The sequence below is a fragment of the Anguilla anguilla genome, chromosome 11 (assembly GCF_013347855.1).
Source record: "Anguilla anguilla isolate fAngAng1 chromosome 11, fAngAng1.pri, whole genome shotgun sequence".
In the NCBI taxonomy this organism is placed as follows: Eukaryota; Metazoa; Chordata; class Actinopteri; order Anguilliformes; family Anguillidae; genus Anguilla; species Anguilla anguilla.
Genome location: NC_049211.1, coordinates 25,747,010 through 25,769,065, shown reverse-complemented (window position 1 = coordinate 25,769,065; position 22,056 = coordinate 25,747,010). Strand labels below are relative to the sequence as shown.

At 49.3% G+C, this 22,056-nt stretch overlaps 1 protein-coding gene across 10 annotated transcripts in view; it reads left to right on the top strand.

Moving 5' to 3' along the window:
• The window catches only part of si:dkey-151g10.3 (serine/threonine-protein kinase WNK3), a 60,072-nt gene extending 38,489 nt beyond the window's left edge, over nucleotides 1-21,583 (top strand). Inside the window, exons 9-25 of one of the 10 annotated variants that reach the window (XM_035381776.1) lie at nucleotides 49-185; nucleotides 408-617; nucleotides 1,748-5,227; nucleotides 5,836-5,879; nucleotides 6,775-6,937; nucleotides 7,387-7,503; nucleotides 7,621-7,722; nucleotides 8,139-8,187; nucleotides 8,559-8,717; nucleotides 8,846-12,021; nucleotides 12,370-12,619; nucleotides 15,542-15,627; nucleotides 16,003-16,343; nucleotides 17,482-17,720; nucleotides 18,064-18,162; nucleotides 18,251-18,432; nucleotides 18,632-21,583. In XM_035381776.1, the coding sequence (XP_035237667.1) occupies nucleotides 49-185; nucleotides 408-617; nucleotides 1,748-5,227; nucleotides 5,836-5,879; nucleotides 6,775-6,937; nucleotides 7,387-7,503; nucleotides 7,621-7,722; nucleotides 8,139-8,187; nucleotides 8,559-8,717; nucleotides 8,846-12,021; nucleotides 12,370-12,619; nucleotides 15,542-15,627; nucleotides 16,003-16,343; nucleotides 17,482-17,720; nucleotides 18,064-18,162; nucleotides 18,251-18,432; nucleotides 18,632-19,168 (9,371 nt within the window). In that variant the 3' untranslated portion in view covers nucleotides 19,169-21,583. The other 9 variants (XM_035381781.1, XM_035381779.1, XM_035381778.1 and 6 more) reach the window with 9 other exon arrangements.
• The last annotated feature ends 473 nt before the right edge of the window (nucleotides 21,584-22,056 follow it).

The following is a 22,056-nucleotide window of genomic DNA, read 5'->3' as shown; positions in this document are numbered from 1 at the left end:
CGCATGCAGTCACTCAGTACATGCATCTCTGCACCTCCTTTTCAGAAGGCGAGAGCGTCCCTTCAGTCAGCTGCGAGTCTGCGGCCAGTGGGCCCAACCAAGTCTTCCCTCCGGTGGGGGAGTCTGGGCTGCACCAGGGGCTACCCTACGCACACGTTCAGTCCGGCTACCATGCTGCCACTTCTGTGAGTGACTGTTATGATTTTATTCCTTCTTTTTCACCAGGGGAGTGTGTGAGGTGCAGGTCGTCGGTGAGGTTTTGGCCTGAGGTTCTTTTTCAAATTTCACGTGCATTGCCTGAATTACCATACCTGTGTATGTAGTATGTGATTTGGTCTGTGTGTATGTACAGTATAGTTCTCCTGTTTCCTGGTTTGAAAATAGTTTTTTGTGTGTGTGTTTGTCAGGCCGTGCAGAGCACAGGGGGCGTGGCCCACCCACAGATGCTCCCCCTCGGGCAGAGCGGAGGGATTCCCGCTGGACAGAGTGGTGGAGCTCCAGTCATGCCTATTGGCCAGAGTGGCGGGGCTACAGTCATGCCTATTGGACAGAGCTTAACTCAGCCAGTCATTCTAGCCGCACCGGTGTCCCCAGGGATACCTCAGCAGTATCCACAGGTAACTAATATTCACATGGATGTCCGGCCATGTTCTCTGTGCCTCTATGGCTGAATGTGCCAGTGCTAGTCCAGGATTCTCACGGGATTGATGCTGTTCGTACATCATAAAGGGGTATAAAGCACATAACAGCTCCATCTCCATCTTGCCACTTACTGCTGTGCGACAAACAGTTGATACCCTAAATACCCTGACAGACAAGATGTGCAGCCATTTTCTCAGTCTCTATTGTACACACACACATGCAGACACTCACCTGAAAAAGCATTTCTCATTGCGATGTTGAATTGTAAACCATGAAAAGATCCACAGTAATAGTTATAAAAAACGGAATAATGGAAATTGCCCAGTATAAACTGCAAGGACCAAGGGGATATTTGGTGCTGACACATACCCAGTCATATGCCCATACAAGTCTCATGAATGTCACTTTTTGTTATTTTTGAAATACATATAGCGATAAATATCATCAGTTTGTCACATTTGGAGAATTTCTTGTACGTGTTTGTATTTCCAATGCTGTGATGCTTAATTTCTTAACCCACAGTACATAGTTTCCCCAAGAAGCTCAGTGTTTGTGAGCTCTGTGTTATACATTTCAGATATGTGAAAAACAGTAAGGCAGTGGTGTTGGGCTACGTCGCACAGACAGATTTGTCTCAGCTGTTCTGTGCAGCTCCATACTGAATGCCTGTTTTTATAGCACACATGAATCTACCCCAGCTAGCCAGATTGTGTTACCCATTTTTTTGCTTTTGAAAAGCACAATGTAGGTTCAAATGGAACAGTTTAATTTGAAGTGCATTGAAACCCTGTAGCGTAGCTCCAGCGCTCCTGGGTGTATTTGTAACACAAAGACAGACAGGGTACATATATCAGGGAATGTGTTTGTTCGGTGTGCTCTGAATGCGTAAACACTGTGCTGCCTGAAATTCTAGTCTGCTCTCCTTTGTTAATCGGTACCCTACACTAATGCCTGCTCCTACTCTCTCTCTTTTCTTCCCTCCCTCAAATTTCATCCTCAATCTTATGGCTATACCATGCCTCCATTTTTTCACCACCACCAATCTTTCTATTTATTTCCTGTCTTTTTTTTTGACTCCATTCCTCCTCTCTAATCATCTCCTCAGCCCTGCCATTCAGAGGGAGAAACTGCCCCCTCCTTCCCTGCAGTTGCCTCTTCTCAGCCTTTCCTGCCCCCGGTGTCACCCCAGGCCCCTTTCAGTGTCCACCCCACTGCCCCAATGTCTGTCGGACACCCTGCGGAGGTGGCCTACCTGCCCCAGGGAGGGGTAGTGGGTGTTGCCCCTCTCCCTCAGCAGGCTCAGCCCAGCTCCGCCCCCGCGCAGCTACCCGAAACGGTGCGCAATCCCGCATTACCCCAACAAGCACAGCCCATTCTAATCCATCAGCAGGTGCTGGCGCAGCAGCAGCAGCAGCAGCAGCAGGGGGCCTTACCTCCTCAGATGGAGACGCAGCAAGCCGCCGCTCTCCTGCAGCAGCAGGCGGAGCTGACTGCACAGCCACAGGTGGAGCAGCAGCCTCAGCCGCCGCGCGTGGACCTGCAGCCCACAGCTTCGGCTCAGCAGCAGCAGCTCGAGCCGCAGGCCAGTTCGGTGCCGCAGGCGTATGGAGGTTTGCAGCAGCAGCAGCAACAGCAACAGCCACCTCTCATGCATTCGCAGCCAGTGGAGCAAGTGTATGCACAGCAGGTGGAGCAACAGCAGGCTTTGTTGCAGCAGCAGCAGGTGGAGCAACAGCAGGCTTTGTTGCAGCAGCAGCAGGTGGAGCAACAGCAGGCTTTGTTGCAGCAGCAGCAGGTGGAGCAACAGCAGGCTTTGTTGCAGCAGCAGCAGGTAGAGCAACAGAAACAGGCTTTGCTGCAGCAACAGCAGGTAGAACAACAGGCTTTGCTGCAGCAACATCAGATGGAGCAGCAGCAACAAGCTTTGTTGCAGCAACAGCAGCAGATAGAACAACGACAGGCTTTGTTGCAACTACAACAGTTTCAGAAACAGCAACAAGCTTTGTTGCAGCAAAAACAGGTGGAGCAACAGCAACAAGCGTTGTTGCAACAGCAACAGATGGAACAGCATCAAGCTTTATTGCAGCAGCAGATGGAACAACAGCAACAGGTTTTGTTACAGCAACAACAGATGGAGCAACAACAGGCCCTATTACAACAGAAACAGTTACAGGTGGAGCAACAGATTTTATTTCAGCAGCAACAAACTGACCAACAGCTGCAGCACCAGCCCCCAGTGCAGAAGCAAGAGGCAACATCACTGCAACAGTGTGAGCAGCAGGCTTTTGTTCAGGAGCAACAGATGGATCAACAGCAGTCCTGTTTCTCACAGAAACAGCAGCAGGCACCTTTGTTACAGCAGCCTCAGACCATCATTGCACAGCAACAGCAAATGGAGCAGCTGCAACAGCAGGCGCTACTGCAGCAACAGGAAGCTTACCTCCCCCAGCCTCATCAGAGGGGCTCTTTGGCTCCAGGCCCCAGCGAAGTTCTGCAGATCACAGCTGCAGCTCAAGCCCAAGCTCAGGGCCCACTCCAAGGTCAGGTCCAACCTCAAGTTCAGTCCCAAGTCCACAGCCAGGGTCAGGTGCAGGTCCCAGCACAGCTCCAGGCTCAGGTCTCAAATCAAGCCCTAACCATGAACCAGTCCCAGGTCCAGCAGGCTCTGATCCAGAATCAAATGCAATCGCTGACTCAGAATTCGACACTGCCACAAGTCCCACAACAAATGCAGGCCCAGGCTTCACCCCAGCAGAGCATGTCTCAAATCCATTCTCAAATGCAGACCCAAGCTCAGCTCCAACAGGAAATGGCTCAAATCCAACCTCAAATGCAGACCCAAGCTCAGCTCCAACAGGAAATGTCTCAAATCCAACCTCAAATGCAGGCCCAAGCTCAGCTCCAGCAGGGAATGTCTCAAATTCAGGCCCAAGCTCCAGCCCGGCAGACCATGTCTCTCAATCAAGCTCAAATGCAGGCCCAAGCTCCACCCCTACAGAGTATGTCTCTCAATCAAGCTCAAATGCAGGCCCAAGCTCCACCCCCGCAGAGCATGTCTCTCAATCAAGCTCAAATGCAGGCCCAGGCTGTGCCCCAGCAAAGCATATCTCAAATGCAAACTCAAATGCAGGCCCAGGCTGCACCTCAACAGGTTGTGTCCCAAATGCAAACTCAAATGCAGGCCCAGGCTGCTCCTCAACAGGTTGTGTCTCAAATACAAACTCAAATGCAGACCATGCCTCAGCAGAGCATGTCACAAATTCAAACTCAAATGCAGGCTCAGGCACTCCCACAGCAGAGCGTTCCCCAACTACAAACTCAAGTACAGACCCAGGTCCCACCCCAGCAGAGCATGTCTCAAATCCAACCTCAAATGCAGGGTCATGCTCCCCTCCAGCAGGGCACACCACAAATACAAACTCAAATGCAGACCCAGGCTCCCCTCCAGCAAGGCACACCTCAAATACAAACTCAAATGCAAATCCAGGCAAGTATCCCATCTCAGATTCAGTCTCAAAGTTTGCCCTCAACTCAGACACTTGCTCAGATTCAGGCAATGAACCAAATGCCACTGCAAAGTCAAATTCAAACTCAGACCCAGCCCCAATGCCAGCTGTCCCTGCAAGGCCAAATCCAAATACAGCCCCAATGTCAAGTGCCCCAGGGCCAAGTGTTTCCTCAGCAGAGTCAGTCTCAACCCGCATCCTCCATCTGTGGTCAAACCCACTCTCAGCCCGATGTACAAATACCAGTGCAAGCCCAGGCTTCAGCCGGTCCACTACCAGCGCAGTACACCTCCACCTCCCTGCCCACCCAGCAGCTGCTACAGTCGGTCCAGCTGCCGCCGGACTTCAGCCAGACCGCGCAGCAGCAGACGCTGTTGCACTATCAGCAGGGGATGGCGTCTCAGCAAACTCCCGCCAGCGCCACTGCGGCCAGCATGGGCCCCGCCTCCCTGCCCTCCACCCCTCAGCACGTCCCGCAGACGGGACCGACGCAGGTGCTCGCCGCCACACCGGCGCAGCCCCCGCCGCAGCAGTACGAGCAGCAGCTGCACCAGGCCGCATCTCTGCAACAGCAGCTGCTTCAGGCTCCGCCGCCGCAGCTCCAAGCTCCAGCTCCCTCTGATCATGGCCAACTGCCGTGCCAGCCCCCAGCCGGCCCGCAACAGCTGCCCCTCCAGACCTCCCAGATGGCCGGCCAGACAGCCCAGGCCCAGCCCAAAATCCCAGCTCCCCTCTACAGCCAGGTAGTGGCAGGCCCCCCTCAGTCCTCGCAGCACCAACAGCAGCGGACCCTACCCGCGCACACGCACGCAGAGGTAGCGGGAATATCGGATCGGCTGCAGTCCCCACCTGCTGCCTTCCACCCCCCCAGCCCCTCTCATGCCTCATCCCACCCCTCCTCCTCCTCTTCGCTGCCCCTCCCTCTGGAGACGCAGCTGCCCCACCCCGGAGCAGCCGACGCCTTTGCCCCTGCCTCCCCTCCTCCTGTCACCACCTTGCAGTCCCTTGGCTCTAACTGCCCCTCGCTGCCCGCGACCTCGCTGCCAGATTGTGACCCCGCCTTGCCAGGCGCCGCTAAGGTACAGAAGCACAGCAGCACGCCTGTGTGCTTTCCCGCTGTCGTGCTCCCACACTGTGTCCCCAAAGAACCCCTGTACCTGCTCTCTTCTTACACCACGCCGTACCGCTTGCAGACACCTTGAACAGCAGACAGTGCGTAATTACACATCCTGTCACTTCCACAAATACAGGACCACGCTCACACACTGCCCTGCTTTTTTAACCGGGCAGATGCTCCCTTTTCTTTTTTCCAAATGCAAATGAGCAGCTTTCCGGTTCTATTATGTTTGTATGCCTTACATTGTTTAAATTCCCGGTAACCAATTAAACGCTGACCAGACAAAATCATTAAACTCTATTCTCAAATAACTGAAATCATTTTCAGTGATTTGTTGTTTTGCTGGTTATTTACAATGTCTCGTCAGTATAAGTTTTACAGTGTTGATTCTTCCCTTCCGGTCTCCCCCTTTTTTTGGCAGTCCTGTTTTTGTTATGCGACTAATTTCTCGGTTTGTGTGTGTCTGTGTGTTTGGGTGCGTTTGTGGCCTCGTCCGCGAACGTGTGCATTGGTCCTTGTCTGGTGTTTCCGTGTCTGTGTGTATGCCTGTCTTCCCGTGTGATGCTGCAGGAGACGCAGGGTCCCTCCAGCACTGACAAACAGTCTTCATCCAGGTATGTGCTGTGCGCTGCTGAGCTGTGCTCTGAGAACTCTTGAGGGAGGTTGCTGGTTCCATTCCCAGCTCATGGGACAGCACCCTGCAGGAAGGGCTTTTTCCTGGGGCTCCTTACACGAATGGTGCTACTTGAGATAATGTCTGCAAACGTGATTGTTTTGTCTTGTTTTTGAAGTGTTTCAATAGAAATAGCAATTCTGTTTCACAAATCTATATTCCTACAAAGGAAATGTCACCATATATATATATATATAATTGGGTATACACCGATTTTGACAATGATTTGCGATCAAAGAACAATGCAAAATGCATAAATACCAAGCTGTATAAATATTGTGTAATGCTGCTACTGTTGCTAATAATAAGAGTAAAAGCCATGCTATTTGCTCACTGACATCGGTTTATTTCATTCAGGAGTTAATGCATCATGAGCACCTCTTTAGTCTGGTCTGAAATATTAAACCCCAAGAGAGGTCATATGACTCAAGCTATGCTTCTTTGTCCAGTTCTATAAATATCAGGAGCCACAGCACCACTTGTTGTTCTGATGGGTTTAATTGCTTTGTTGAGTAGTTTGATTTGTTTTATTAATGAACCACTGCGATAAATATTCATAGCTAGCTTAGCAAATAATTGTTTTCCCAGTGTAACAAACTGATGGAAGTTTAGATGTGGTGAGCATCTGGTCCTTGTGGCGTCCTCCCCATTTTCTGTTTGGGTGGGACGGTCGGTCTGAGTTAGGCTCAGTCAGCTCTCACCCCTGGCTGTCACATCTGCTGATGCCAGGAGATGTCCTCTCTGACCGGCTGAGCTAAATGAATGCCAGATTGCACTGGAAAGTTACCAAGATCCAAAATACTTTTACCCATGGCCTTCTCCCATCGGGTCCGCAGTTCTGTTCCAGCCAATGGAGAGGAATTACAGCTCCTCTTAGCCAATGGAGAGGAATCTCAACTGCTCTTAGCCAATGGGAAGCTGGAGAAGATGAAATCACAGAGGAGACCCTCCTATCAGAGGACTGAGAAAAACGCCCACTTTCAATTGAGCATGCTCCAGGTAAACACGAATGCTCTCTCGTGAACAGGTGCACAGACTCGCACACGAGTCCAGAAGAATACGTAATGACGAGAACAGACCGTTCAGCCCCTTTGTGCCTGTGGTTTAACTACAAACTAGACTTGAGCACCACTGCTGTGATGCAGTACTGGATGCTCTCCAATAACATAGACGCATGTACACACACACATTCTCATTCATGCGTACGCACTGTTCAGTTGTGCAGCTGACTGGACTAAAGAGTGAAATGAAGTAGCAGCCACTCAACACACGATTTGGGGGCCACAGTGCTAGTCTACACACTCCTGAAATGACAGAGGATGTCACTGAATTCAGACGGGCTTAAAAGTAAGACCGGGCAGTCCACGTTGCAAGAAAAACTAAATAAAAAAGGGTTAGGTTTGTGAAAGGAGGAGGTGCTATTCTGGCTGCTCCTGCTGCCCACACAGGTGTCCGGCAGCGGGGACAACATGGTGGAATGCCAGCTGGAGACCCACAGTAACAAGATGGTCACCTTCAAGTTTGACCCCGAGGGCGACACTCCCGAAGACATCGCTGATTACATGGTGAGTAGCTGAGGCATGTGCGCGTGTGATTTGAAATATCACTAATAGCGCTTATGACACTGCATGAGATGGAGATGGAGATGTTGTGGTAGTGTGACGCGGTACACTGTGTTACAGGTGGAGGAGGACTTTGTCCTGGAGTCGGAAAAAGAGAAGTTTGTGGAGGACCTGCGGGCAATTGTGAAGAGAGCTCTGGAAATCCTTCACACCCAGCCACAGGTGTGCATACGCGCAACACGCACTCCTCACACTCCTCACACAGAATGCCCTTCCTCTATTCAACATGCACTCTGCAAAAACCATACACTACAATGTGCAGCACTGCACACTGCCTCTATGTGTGCACCATTGCATAAGCCATGCTCCAGGTTTCCCTTCTGTTATTTCACTGATCTCCATTACAATCTGACATTGCACCTTGCAGATGGTCTCTCTTGTTTTCAGGCCCTGCTTGAATGACTGGCTGCTTGTCACCACAGAAGGCAGCACACGGCTGTTATTAGGGGCCTTCTGGGGCTGAATAATACCCTGTTATGATTTGCATTCTTCCTGTGGTTTGTGCCTCTTCCTGTCTCTGAATGTTTGCCTGTGCTAAGGTGAGTTTTAATGCTGCTCTGTCTCTGTGTGTCTGTCAGACCGGATCCGTGGAGCAGCTGCATGTGAGCACTCCTGCAGCCCCTGGCAGTGAGTACATGTTCCCTGGCTATTCTCACCTCTGACCTCTGTTCACCCGTACTGTAGAGCTGACCCACACTGTAGCTCACCCATACCATAGAGCTTGTTATTAATTTGATACGATAATTTGAAAATCCTTTTTGAGAACTTGGGGAATTGTGTCCCATTACAGTATTCACAAAGTTATGGCATACATAATGGCGTAATTTTACATTGTGGCCCTATTGCAGCTTTAATGCAGCATTGGTTCATTCTGAAAGCTGGAATAATGTTGTATTAAGGATATATTGGGTTACAGAAGTCAGGTATGGCGTGGTTTAAATGTGATCTGCCCCTTGTGTTCCTTGCACCCGCCCCGGCCCCCCCTCTCTCTGTCTCAGTGGAGTCGGTGCCCCAGTCCTCTCCTGTGGGACGCTGGCGTTTCTTCATCAACCAGACGATTCGGCACCGAGACTCCCTCTCCACCCAGGGGGCGTCCACACCCCCCAGTGCTGGAGAAAACGTTACGCTGCAGCCCACAGACAGGGATGCTCAGCGAGGTGGGAAACTGCTCTCCTACACAGCCGCTGCCACTCACACAGTCTGGGCTTTAGTAAAAATGTCAGCGTTGTGATGTTGCGGGTCAGCGATAAGAGTAACCTTGTGTCTGTCTCTCCTGTCCCCGTAGACATTGATGGATCACAGCGTTCAGGGTCCTTCAGCGGAATCAGTGCCTCCGCTGCTGCATCTCTCCCCGGCTCTGCTGCCCCTGCCTCCACTGTTTCTGCCCCCTGCTCCATGTCTGCCCCAGCAACTGCCGCCCCAGCGGCGGTGTCTGAATCTGTGTCTGCCCCAGCCTCTTCTCTGTCCAGTGCTGTTAGCTCTGTCCCGCCTGCTTCCCCAGCCCACGCCTCTCTTCCCGCTCGCGACCTCAGCACCGGGCCCTCCGGCCTCATCTGCCCCCCTGTCCCTGTTCCCACAGCTACCAGTTCCTCACTCCCTGCCCCCAGCCTCTGCTCCACCACGGCCCCGGGCCCCACAGACACACCCCTCTCGGGGGGTTCCCTGTCTGAGAGAGACCGGCAGCAGCCTCCTTCCTCCTCTCCCATTCACGCTTCCCCTGCTGCCCCTCAGCCTGTGAGCCTGAGCGATCAGGACCGGCTGCGCGCGACCGGGTCGCTGGAGCAGTCCATGCAGCTGTCAGAGAAGCAAGATTACCCACAACACCTTGGCCTTCAGCAGCAAGCAGAGGTACAGCAGAGACAGCAGCAGTCAGTGCAGCCTCAACAAATACCAGCACAGTCCTTACCGCAGCAACAGGTACAGCCACAACCGCTATCCTTACCGCAGCCAGTACAGCCTGTCCCCATACAGCAGCCATACCTACAACAGTCAGCACTGCCTCAGCAAGTACAACAGGCCTTACAACAGCAGTCACTACAGTCTCAGCAAATACATCTACAACAAACATCCTTACAGCAACAACCAGGACAGTCTCAACAAGTACAACCACAACAACCTTCCTTACAACAACAGCCAGTACAGCCTCAACAAATGCACCTACAGCAAACATCCTTACAACAACAGTCAGTACAGCCTCAACAACTACAAGTACAACAAATGTCCTTACAGCAACAATTGGGACAGTCTCAACAAGTACAACCACAGCAAACATCCTTACAACAACAGTCAGTACAGCCTCAACAACTACAAGTACAACAAACGTCCTTACAGCTACAACTGGGACAGTCTCAACAAGTACAACCACAGCAAACATCCTTACAACAACAGTCAGTACAGCCTCAACAAGTACAACTACAACAGTCATCCTTACAGCAACAACTGGGACAGTCTCAACAATTACAACTACAACAAGCATTGTTACAACAGCCTTCAGTGCAGTCTCAACATATACAACAACAGTCCATAGAACAACAGTCATTACAATCTCAACAAATACAACAACCACCCCTACAGCAACAGTCTGTACAGCATCAACAAATACAACAACCATCCCAACAGCAACAGTCTGTACAGCATCAACAAATACAACAACCATCCCAACAGCAACAGCTTGTACAGCATCAACAAATACAACAGCCATCCCTACAGCAAGAGTCAGTACAGCATCAACAAATACAACAACCATCCCAACAGCAACAGCCTGTACAGCATCAACAAATACAACAGCCACCCCAGCAGCAACAGCCTGTACAGCATCAACAAATACAACAGCCACCCCAGCAGCAACAGCCTGTACAGCATCAACAAATACAACAACCATCCCAACAGCAACAGCCTGTACAGCATCAACAAATACAACAGCCATCCCTACAGCAAGAGTCAGTACAGGCTCAACCAATGGTTCAACAGCCATTCTTACAACAACAGTCAATGCAGCCTCAACATATACAGCAACCATCCCTACAGCAGCAGCCAGTACAACAATCTCAGCCAGTACAACAACAATCATTTGTGCAACAACAGTCAATACAGGCCCAACAAATACAACAGCCGTCATCCTTAAAATCGCAGTTGCCTACGGAGCAACACCAACAGGAAATACAAATGTCACTACATAAGCTCTACCAAGAACAGTTACAGCAACAGCATCTTCAGCAACAGCAGATTTTACACCAGTCACTGCAACCACTGCAGATGGAGCAGTTACAACAGCAGCAGGCAGAAGCACAGGTGCAGTTACCTAGAGACAGTCAGAGTCAGCTGTTACAACAGCAACAGCAGGTACTGCAGCAGCAGCTACAGGCGGTTCAGCAACAAACAGTTCACATGCAACAACAGCAGTCGATGCAACAGGACCTACTTCAACAGGCGCACCAACAACCGCTGCTGCAGCAACATGCGCAAGAATCTGCACAGCCACTGCACGCAGTGTACCAACAGCAAGCAGTGCAGCAACAGGACCTACAACAGCAGTCAGTACAACCTCTTCAAATACAACAGTCAATACAACAACCTCTTCATATACAACAGCCACCATCTTTACCACAACAGCCTGTACAATTGCAACAGTCGGTTCAGCAGCACCCCCCTCAGCAGCTTCCCCTAGATCACCCACAGCAACAGGTCTTCCAACAGCTTTCCTCACAGCAGCAGGTGCCGCAGTCTGAGTTGCCACGGCAACAGGTGCCGCAGCAACACGCTCTGCACCAGCAGCCATTACAGCACACACCGCAGTACTATTCGGAGTCGGAGCTCTCCGCAGGGGAGGCCAGCGCCACCGGAGAAGACACCTCCAGTCTTTCTGCCCCCACCCTCCCCTCGTCTGACACCCCACTGCCCCCCCTCCCGCTCTGTGCCCCTGACACTTCCCTGCCCCCCGTGTCCCATACCCTCAGCCCCTCCCCAGTCCAGCCTTCCTCTGTGGCAGAGTCTGACAGCGAGGGGCCCCCCAAAATCGAATACGTCGACAACCGCATCAAAACGCTGGACGAGAAGCTGAGGAACCTGCTGTATCAGGAATACAGCGGCGGGGGGGCGCCTGCAGGGGGCGCTGCCGCGGCCTCCGCCACGGCGTCCACCGCTTCCACGGCCCCAGACGCACACTCGCCGCGGCCCTCCTTCCCTCCCCCCGCCTCCACCTCCGACACCTCTCCGCACTCCTCTTCCTCCACCACCTCCTCCTCCACCTCCCGCTCCTCCTCCACCTCCCCTGATGTGGACAGGGAAGCGGTGGTGGAAGCCGGCGAGTTGGGCGCGGGTCCCCTGTCCCCCGGGGCTGTGTCTGGGGTGCCGGAGCCTGCCCCGCCCCCCTCCTCTGCCCTCCCCTCGGAGTCGCTCCCTCAGCCCCCACACAGAGACGCGGCCGCACACCAAACTTCTCCCGCCGAACCCCCAGTTTGTGTAAGTGGGCTTTGTGGATGTGGGTGGGTTACAGGAGCGCTTGATCTTTTCTCTCTTTTTCTCTTACTCTCCTAGCACATATTCCATATTGAGTTATAAGTATAATGGCAAACTAACTTTGCAGTTCCATCTTTGTGAATGATGTCTTTTTTCAGTGTGTGTGTGTGTGTGTGTGTGTGTGTGTGTATGTGTGTGTGACTCGCAGGATGTGAAATCTCTCAAAGTGAGAGTATATGTTTTTGTTATTCTGTGCTCTTTATCTCTCAGTTTGAATGTGTCCCCCCTCCTCACAAGTCTTTCCTGCCCTGTCTGCCTTCCACCCCTGCTCCCCTCCGCTCCCCTCCCCAGGCTGCCCCCCCTCTTTCCGAAGCCTGCTCCCCAGGAGACGCCGCGTGGCCCCTCTCCGGTCAGCCTCCGCTCCCCCTTGGGCCCGGACAGCAGCAGCTCAATGCAGGAGGTGGATATTTTGGCCTAAACCTGACATGTCCTAGTATCAGAAATCCTGTTAGCAAGAAATCCTGGACTCGCAAATTCAAAAGCTGGGCGTGCAAACTACGTCACTCCGCCAGCTTGTTCAAGAAACCCAGAGTCCAGCAAGGTACTCTCTTCTGACAGAGAGAGTGAGAGAGTGTGGGGGAGGGAGAGCGAGAGAGAGAGCGAGCGAGTGAGAGAGAGAGAGTGAGAGAGAATGGTGTGAGGGAATATGATTCTGAAACCAATCTGTAGATTTCTGTGTAATTAGTGTTATTGTGGTAGGTCTGTTTCTGTAGGTCTGTATTTGGTTTTGTTGATTGGATTTGTCGTAACTATCCAATTGTTTCAGAGATTATAACAATAATCTTATTTATAGTTGTATTTTCAGTCATGTGATTGTCTGGTTCTGTGTTTGGTTTCATTTGGATTCATGTAATATCTTGCCTGTCTAGGATAGGGTGATTATTTTAATATCTATTTTTTTGCCATAGTCTTATACATTGTTTAATATTTATCATTTTTTTATTTATTTTGAGATAGAGACCGTGGAGAATTTAGCTAAGAGGAGAATGTGGAGTGTACGGCATACATTGAATGATCAGTTAGCGAACTTACGCAGTTTTCCTTTGCACAGTGGTCCCTGCATTACAGTGCAGAGCATCAGAGCTGTCTTGCCTGTTTTACAGCACGCCGCAGTGCCTGATCTCCACTGGTCAGGTTGCAGTCTGACTCTGGGCTAGCTCCAGTGCCACTCACACCTGTCTACAGCACTGCAGACGCACACAGCTTTTACATCCTCAAACATACCTTACTGAGGGCGTGTCAGTCACAACAGGGCACGTGGATGTGGATTAGCAGCAGTTTCGGTTTTAACCGTGTCCCAGCAAGCAGCTGTGAATCATTTTTGTTGCAATTATCTATGGTGTAACTAGAACAGAGAAACTGATGTACAGTGTGTGTTCTTTCAAACACATATAATGAGGGTTAGCGTTAGCGCTAGCGTTAGGGCTGTTGCACATGGGAGAGCGACCTTGGCCTAATCAGTGTTTGTAAAATTGTGCAGTAACTTTACACACTCAGACACAATATAATGCCTCCTCCATAAGGAAAAGACTGTATAAACAGCAATATTTAATAATAAAGAAATCTAGCTATCTTGCAACATATTTTAGCAGATGTTTAATGTTAGGTGCCGTGAAACTGAAAGCACTTACCAGTCCCCGATTGCTTTGGATCACATGGCTACGATTTTGCCCATTTCTCACTTTTTTACTCAGTCTCCTTGAACTCATCCAGTGCGTATATAAAAATACAACTTATTGGATGAAGAATGTAACAAGTGGGAGAAAATGCAGATGTTTGAAGAAGCGCCTCTGTGTTGCTATGCATTGGAAACCCCGTCCCTTTCAGATGAAGTTGGATTTACAGTGGATGTGTTTGGCTAACCTGTCTGACTGAACACTGACTGTCCAATTTGGTCCAGGCAGGCCACACAGAGCCCAGTGGGGAAGCGGCATTCATCTGAAATTGTCTCGGGTTAATCAGTGTTTAGCAGGAAACAGTTCTGGGTCCTGTCAGATCCTCTTTTGGGAAATTTTCAGTTCTTCACAACTGATGGTGGTTCCACTGATTTATCGTACACTATCATGGTTAAATGTAGCGTGCTTTCTGAGTACTCTTACTTAATTCATAATGTACAGAGGACTTTCACAGTGACTATGTGTTCTCTCATACTTACTGTAGGAAGGCTGTAAGGAAAGTCACATTTTATGATTTTCTAGCATTCTCTTGCATGTGCAATATGACATTTGCAAGATTGATGTGGAGTATATGTACGGTAGATGTTATACGTGTGCAAGTACAGGCTTTGTTCCTATTCGAAGTGAACACGTGCCTGAATGCACCTGCTTGTTGTGTATGTTGTGTTGTTGTGTTTAGAATGTATGTGTGTGTATATGATGATAATCAATATTGTGATGTATTGTACTGTCAGCAATTATTTAAGTTATCGTATCTTGTTGCAGTATGTTATCTTTTTCAGCATTATAACTGGTACATCTGACATAGGAAGTATGCATCTGTATACACACATACATGCAGTGTAGAGCTTTAGAGTATTTCTGAACATGCAGTTCCATGAAGGCTGTTCTGAATGCATGTTCTGTGAACAGTGTCTGCTGTCTCATGGTCGGGACATGCTGTTTTGCGAGTGAGTGAGAGTGTATGGGTGTTTTTGCGAGCGTAAGTGTACAGTATTTGTGTGAGAGGACGAAAGTGTGTATGTGTGTGTGTATTGTATGTTTAATGTGTCAGCACACATGTGGGTGCAGACGAGCATGCACGTGTGAGGGGGTGTGGGTGGACGTGTGTGCCTGTATGTGAGCGCGTGTGTGAGGTTGAGTGCGCGTGTGTGTGAGCGGCGATTTGTTTGTGCATGTGGGTGTGTGTAGGTGTGTGCGTGTGTGTGTGTGTGTGTGTGCAGTGTGTGTGATTGCATGCGGGAGTGTGGCTGAACATGTGGGGGGTTGTTGATTATTGTGAAAATGTGGCTCACTCCCCAAAACTGTTCCCATGCCAACCTCCTCATTCCTCTTTTTCCCTTTTTAGTTCACCGTGTGTCCTCTCACTCATACCCCACACCCTGTTCCTCGGACCTCTCCTGCTCTTTCAGCATGTCATCACTTTATTATTATATATTTTTAATATATTTTGTTGTATAACTTCTCTTTAGATATATGTAAAATTTTCACATTCACAAAAATGCCTGTGCATGTTTGTAAATCATAATGAACTAATGATGATGTATAGCATTAAGTAGTGTTATTCTGTTATGAAGAAGTTAAGTTTGAGCGATGTCTTCTGTTAATGCTCTTCTTTTGCGTGTGTGTCTGCGTGTTCCTTCCCATGTCCTTCCTGTCTGTCTGTCTGTCCGACGACCCGCACATGTTTCGTGCGTTACCGTCCGTCTGTGTCCGTGTGCCTATGTGCTCGTCTTTACCTGCTCGTTTGTCCGTCCATCCGTCTGTCCCCCGTCCGGTTTCTCCAGCAGAGGCGAACAGCAGCCAGAGCCTGAAGGAGGAGAGCGAGCACCCTGCGCCTCTGCAGAGTCACTCTCGCATGGGCCGATTTCAGGTGAGTGACATCACCCCCATGTGCATCGGACATACCTTTACACAGATAAACTGCAATAAGCATATTATCCATATATTGCGACACTTCACAATATATTGAATGTTTACAAATTGTTGACTCTTTTATATGTTTCAGAATATTACAGTGTGGTAAAATATTTATCATTGTATTTTCCAAAAAGGCGTGGCCTATATTTTTAAAATTATCTTCAGTATATTGTGATATATTTCATTGTTTTATATTTAAATATACTTCTGTGAGCTACTCACACAAGATAATCAACATACATACATGCGTATATATGTATACCCATAAAGAATCAGCTTACTTGATATCTATGTCTTTCTCTTCTCTCTCTCCTCCCCCCTCTCCCAGGTGACCCCGGTGGCCCTTCCTGCTGAAGCGAGCCCGCAGCAGGCTGCTGCTGCGCAGGCCGCTGTGCACAGGACGGTGGGGCGCTTCTCCGTGAGCCACGCGGAGGCGCGTGCCGATGACAGGCAGACGGACAGCTCGCCCGTGTCCCCGGACCTGGAGGGAGGGAGGAGGAGGAGCAGGGGGAAGGACGGGGAGAAGGAGGAGAGGAAGAGGGCGCTAGCAGTCCCCCTCCTGCCCCGGGTGTCCTCCCCCTCCCCCCACGGCAGCAGCGACGATGATGATGATGAAAGCGAAATGGAGGACGAAGAGCTCAGGAGAGAACTGCATCGATTGAGAGAGAAGTGAGTAACACACAGCATGCACACACAAACACATTGGCTCATTATAGTTAATTGGCAGGACAAAGCAAAGCAGTATTGCAGCCTCAATGTAAATAATTCTTACAAAACCCAAGGAAAAATACAACTACCGCAGTATAGAACGTGAATCTACAAATAAAAGATTACTCAGATAAAACAGAAAAGGCATGTAGCAGGAATAGGAATAGTCCAAAGACATGCAGGTAGGCTAATTGGAGACTCGAATTGCCCGTAAGAATGAGTGTGTGAGTGAATGGTGTGTGTGCCCTGCGGTATGATTGGCGGCCTGTCCAGACTTGAACATTATAACCATGTTAAAGACATGCTGCTATATGCACTTTATAAAAACCTTTATTGAATATACATTTTTTTATATTCCCAGAAACAAAAGTAAACATTCTGTAAACCAGCTAAACGAAAAAATGATCACCAGATTAATCGATTATGAATACTGTTGTTAGTTGCAGCCCTAATTTGAAGCATGATTCTTTTGGGTAGAGGTTTGCGCAAATACACAAAGAATAATGTAGTGGTATATTTATGATTTGATGTCTCACATTCTCACTTCCATCTCTTCTTGTGCCCCTCTCCCTGCACCGCTCTGCCTGTACCCCTCTCCCTGTACCGCTCTGCCTGTACCCCTCTCCCTGTACCGCTCTGCCTGTACCCCTCTCCCTGTACCGCTCTGCCTGTACCCCTCTCCCTGCACCGCTCTGCCTGTACCCCTCTCCCTGTACCGCTCTGCCTGTACCGCTCTGCCTGTACCCCTCTCCCTGTACCGCTCTGCCTGTACCCCTCTCCCTGTACCGCTCTGCCTGTACCCCTCTCCCTGCACCGGTCTGCCTGTACCCCTCTCCCTGTACCGCTCTGCCTGTACCCCTCTCCCTGCACCGCTCTGCCTGTACCCCTCTCCCTGTACCGCTCTGCCTGTACCCCTCTGCCTGTACCGCTCTGCCTGTACCGCTCTGCCTGTACCCCTCTCCCTGTACCGCTCTGCCTGTACCCCTCTCCCTGTACCGCTCTGCCTGTACCGCTCTGCCTGTACCCCTCTGCCTGTACGCCTCTCCCTGTACCACTCTGCCTGTACCGCTCTGCCTGTGATGGCCTCTCTGTTCCTCAGGCACATCAGAGAGGTAGTGTCCCTGCAGGCCCAACAGAACAGAGAGCTCCAGGAGCTCTACAGGCAGCTGCGCTCCCTCAAAGACCAGCACCCTCCCCTGCCCCTCCCCCTGCCTCGCACCCCACCCATCTTGCCCCCAGCAGGCCCTGCCCTCTCCCCCCGGAGGCCCAGACCAGGCAAAAGCAAGTCTCGGACTCGACCCCACTCACACCTGGACAACAACGGAGTCGCACACCCAGGTAGCAGCCTCTGTTTCCCTCCTGCTGAGCAGCTCGAAAATGTTTGCTGTGAGCTCAGATGGCCTTACAGCACTGTTTGATTTGTATAGCTTACATTTATTGTCATATTAGGTGCTTATGTGGGTTATAACCAGGTTATGACAGGTTAAGTGCCTTGGATCTAATGTTCAGCACCTGTGCATTCCAATGTCATTCATCTGTAGTTTTTGCTACTATTTTTGACTTTATCACACACTCTCTCTGCCCCTGTCTGTCTGTAAATGCTATTCATAACTGTGAGATAAACATTAATAATAAAAACAACACAATTGTCACAAAAAATAAATAATCTCTGTCTCTGTAGCAGGAATCCAGCAGTCCAGCAGCTTCTCGGGTGGAGAGGAGAGCAGACTGCCTCATTACTGCCCCCTGGGGACCCCTGCGGCACTGGCGACTGAGAGCGGTGAGAGCACAAACAGCCGCACCGCGCCGCCCCTGTGCAGGAAAACCAGGAGCGCGGGAGTAACCGTCCCTCTCTGCTTCTCCTCCAGGCCCCAGTCCCCTGTCCCAAGGTTCAGCCAATAGGAAGAGCACATTTACGGACGAGCTGCACAAACTGGTGGACGATTGGACAAAAGAGACTGTGGGTCCTACCCCCCCGAAGCCCTCACTCAACCAGATTAAGCAAATTCAGCAGGTGCAGGAGCTGGGAGGGTGGGGCCAGGCTCCAGAGGTAGAGTATGAGCCCATTTTAAATACAGTAGCCCCTGTAGCTCTTCCTGGCATGAAATGTGAGTTACATATACAGCAGTGCTGTGTTTTGGTGTTTGTGATTGAATTATCAGTTAAGTATATGTATAGCAGGGCTGGTGATTGATATAGACGTTGTGTATTGCATACATGTGTAATTGTGTTATGTCTCTTCCATACAGAACACTCCTGCTTGGTTCTCACCTGTCCCCCTGAATCTCCCAGCAGCCCCTGCTTCCGCAGCCCTCTCTGCCGTCTCCCCCCCTCAGTTCATGAGCGGAGGGGGGACGGCGCAGTGGGGTGCGGTGGGGGCCGCGGACGCTCAGCACCAGCAGCCGCTGCCGCAGCAGCAAAAGAGCCACACACCCCCGGCCCCCCCGCCGACGCAGAGCGCGCACCTGCCCCAGACGCAGCAGCACACGCAGCGCTTCCACCTGCAGCCGCTGCAGCAGGGCCAGATACAGCCCCAGCAGCTGCACCCGCCCCCCCAGGGCCAGCCCCACGCGCCCCCGGCCCTGCCCCCGAGCTCCGCCTCGGCCCCTGCCCCTGCCCCTGCCCCTGACGGCAGTGCGGGGACGGGGGCGTTCTGCTCCTGCTCCTGCTCCTGCTCTTCCTCTTCCTGCTCGTCCTCATCCTCCTGCTCCTCGTCTGTTCTGCCCCCCAGTGCCAAACTACACTCGGCGCCCCCGCCCTCCACCCTCCCCCTGGGACAGCAGTAAGAGGGGAGGAACACACGGGGTGGGGGGGGAGTGAGACGAGGGTGTGTGTAAGATGTGTGGCTGGGGGGAAGAGAGAGGGGAGGGGGAGAGCGAGGAGAGACGGGAGAGAGATGAACAGCGCATGTGCAGCACGTGCTGGGTGTGTGCGTGCGTGTGTGCGCGCGCGTGTGCGTGCGTGTTTATTAGATATTCTCTGTGTGCTTTGGAATTAAGTGTCAAGGTTTTTTTGTTTGTTTTTTTTTCCAAAACATACAACTTACTTGGGCCTGAACTCTTTTTAACTAGAGATATGAAGGAACAGACATTTCTACTAGTACTATTATTTTTAAAAAATATATGTCTATGATTATATTGACTAAGGACTACATAAATAAAAAGTGCAATTAGTAACTGTTCTTTAACATCCTGTGCTGTCTTGATTTAAGTCTGTACATTCTAATGTGGATGAAACAAAATTCTGTTGATAGACATAAGGAGACAGCAACCTGACATCGGTAATGAATATAGCACACAAGTCTCCATAGCAACAACAGGACATAAAGCATTTACAACAGCACATCACAGCACAGGCCACATTGCCTGGCAACCATCACTAGATGCAGAATCACAAAGATTACTGTCATACTTAAAGCACAGCGCTTGGACATAGCATGTTTATCATGGTGTTATTTTTTACACTGACACATAGACTGGTAATTTTTACACCGTTTGCTTTCTAACATGTCAGTTGAAATTGTGTTGTAACCACAAAGTTTTCCTTTATTTGAAGCAAATAGAACCCACATTAAATGTAACACACTTATCTGTAGTGTTTTCTTCTGCTCATTTGGCAGGATAGATTTGATTTGTTGACGTTTACTGAACAAACACTCATCCAAGTACCAGAATATATTGTGGCCCAGGGGTCTGTTTCTTTCATTTGGAACACTCTCCTCCAGGTGGGTTCCAGGCATTAGCACGTATCACCTGAGAGATCAGTGCTTGTGTTCCACGCGTCAGCGTCTGCACCTAGCCAGTTCTGAGGATGTTTGAGACGCCAGTCATGTGGTCAAATCTGGAATAATTTGAATTCAATTGCACACTTATCCATATGAAGGAAATATAACTTGATCACATCCATATGCACGTTGATGCACATGTAAAAGCTCTTTGTCCATACCTCCATTCATTTCCATCATTCCGGAAAATCAAACGATGTGTAGTAAATATGTAAATAGAATGGGGGGGAAATGATTTGGCACATTTCTTTTTAAAAAATGAGTGTTGTCTCAGCTAAAGAAAAAGAAAAAAGCAACTTTTCTTGATTGTCCCTATATTGCCTTTTTCAGTTAATACATTTGTGGCATATTCTTTCTGTGACAAAAATTGTAGTACTACAACATTACATTACACAAAACTACATTACACATGATCGCTTGTTCTTTGACAGGAACCAGGCTCACCTTAACAGTGTTGTAGTATTCTGCACTGTAACATTATTGTTTACTGTCCTGCTGTGTGACTAGCTGCCTATTCAAACTAATATGAGAGATTTATTGTGGGAGCTACAATGTGTATGAAAGACAGAGTGAGCGAAATAGGGTGTGAGTGAAACACAGAGATGTGGGTTTTTTTTTATTTAGAAAATGGGAGTAATGCAGAGAAGACGTATTAAAGATATTCGATTTGTTTTAACACTTGAACTTAGCAGTGATTGCAAAGTAAACCTTTAGAAAAGGCACATCAGCAATTGAACTCTTAATAATATCTCCTTCAGGCCTCTTTTCACACAATGGTGTTAGTTCACCAGCTGACTCCTCAGCCATATGTCACAGGTTTGGAGGGATTTTAGAGCAGAAATTCGCAGCCCAACCTATTCTGAAGTGTTACCAAAATGTAATCTAAAATATATATATAAATATTATTTTTGTATTTAGAAATGGGATTGTAAAAAATGTATAAAAGAAAAAAAAGTGCACTGATCAGTATTAACAAGCTGTGGTGATCTGAGATGCTGGTCTGAACCATCAGTTTTGCCCTCTTGGAGTTCCCCCGCTTCACCCCAGGGGTTATTTCCCATTTTTGCCCCCCCTCTGAACCCTTCAACTCTACCTTTGGCCTTGTTTATATTTTAGACCATTGACAGAGATGTCAGATGTTTCAAGTTGCTTAGGTTAACTTGGAATATTGAGCAGTTTAAGCACTCAAAAAATCTACACTATAAAACTCTTGATCTAGGTGTTCCTGGGGCAGAAAATAAAGCCAAGGGGACTCCAAAATATAAAACTGAGAGAAAACGTAGAAACTTACTGCTGATGATTATGCCACTGTAAATTTTTAATTCAATTGTTGATTTTATTTATGTTTTGTAACTAACCAAAATAAATGATGGTGTAAAACATCAAACTCAACAAAAAATAAAAATGTGAAATTTAATGGTTTCATATATTGTGTGTTTATTAAAGACTGTCCAAATGTACAAGAGTTAATTAGACCATACAATAAGCCATACTGGCCCAGTTTGCACCGAGCAAGGCTTCCAAGCAAGGCAACTGAAGATCTCCTTGGCTGCCTCTGATAATGAAACATCCAACACTGCATCACACTTTATAAATGACAACTTCATAGATCCTTCACACATATATTCATGACCATGGCAGCACTACTGTACTTTATGAATTATCTTTTTGTATTATTATTATTATTATTCTGAAATTTGGAAAACATTTCAGTGCATGGATGGACCCCACAGTCTGGTATTGAACCTATATTGTGCCAGTGCACCAGTGCCTACCCCCCCCCCCCCCCCCCCCCCCAATGGGGAGGGCTTCGGTAGGTCCGGGTAACTGGGTGATTGTACTTACCAAGGTCTTAATTGAAGGCTGATTAATTACTTCAATCGGGTGCCA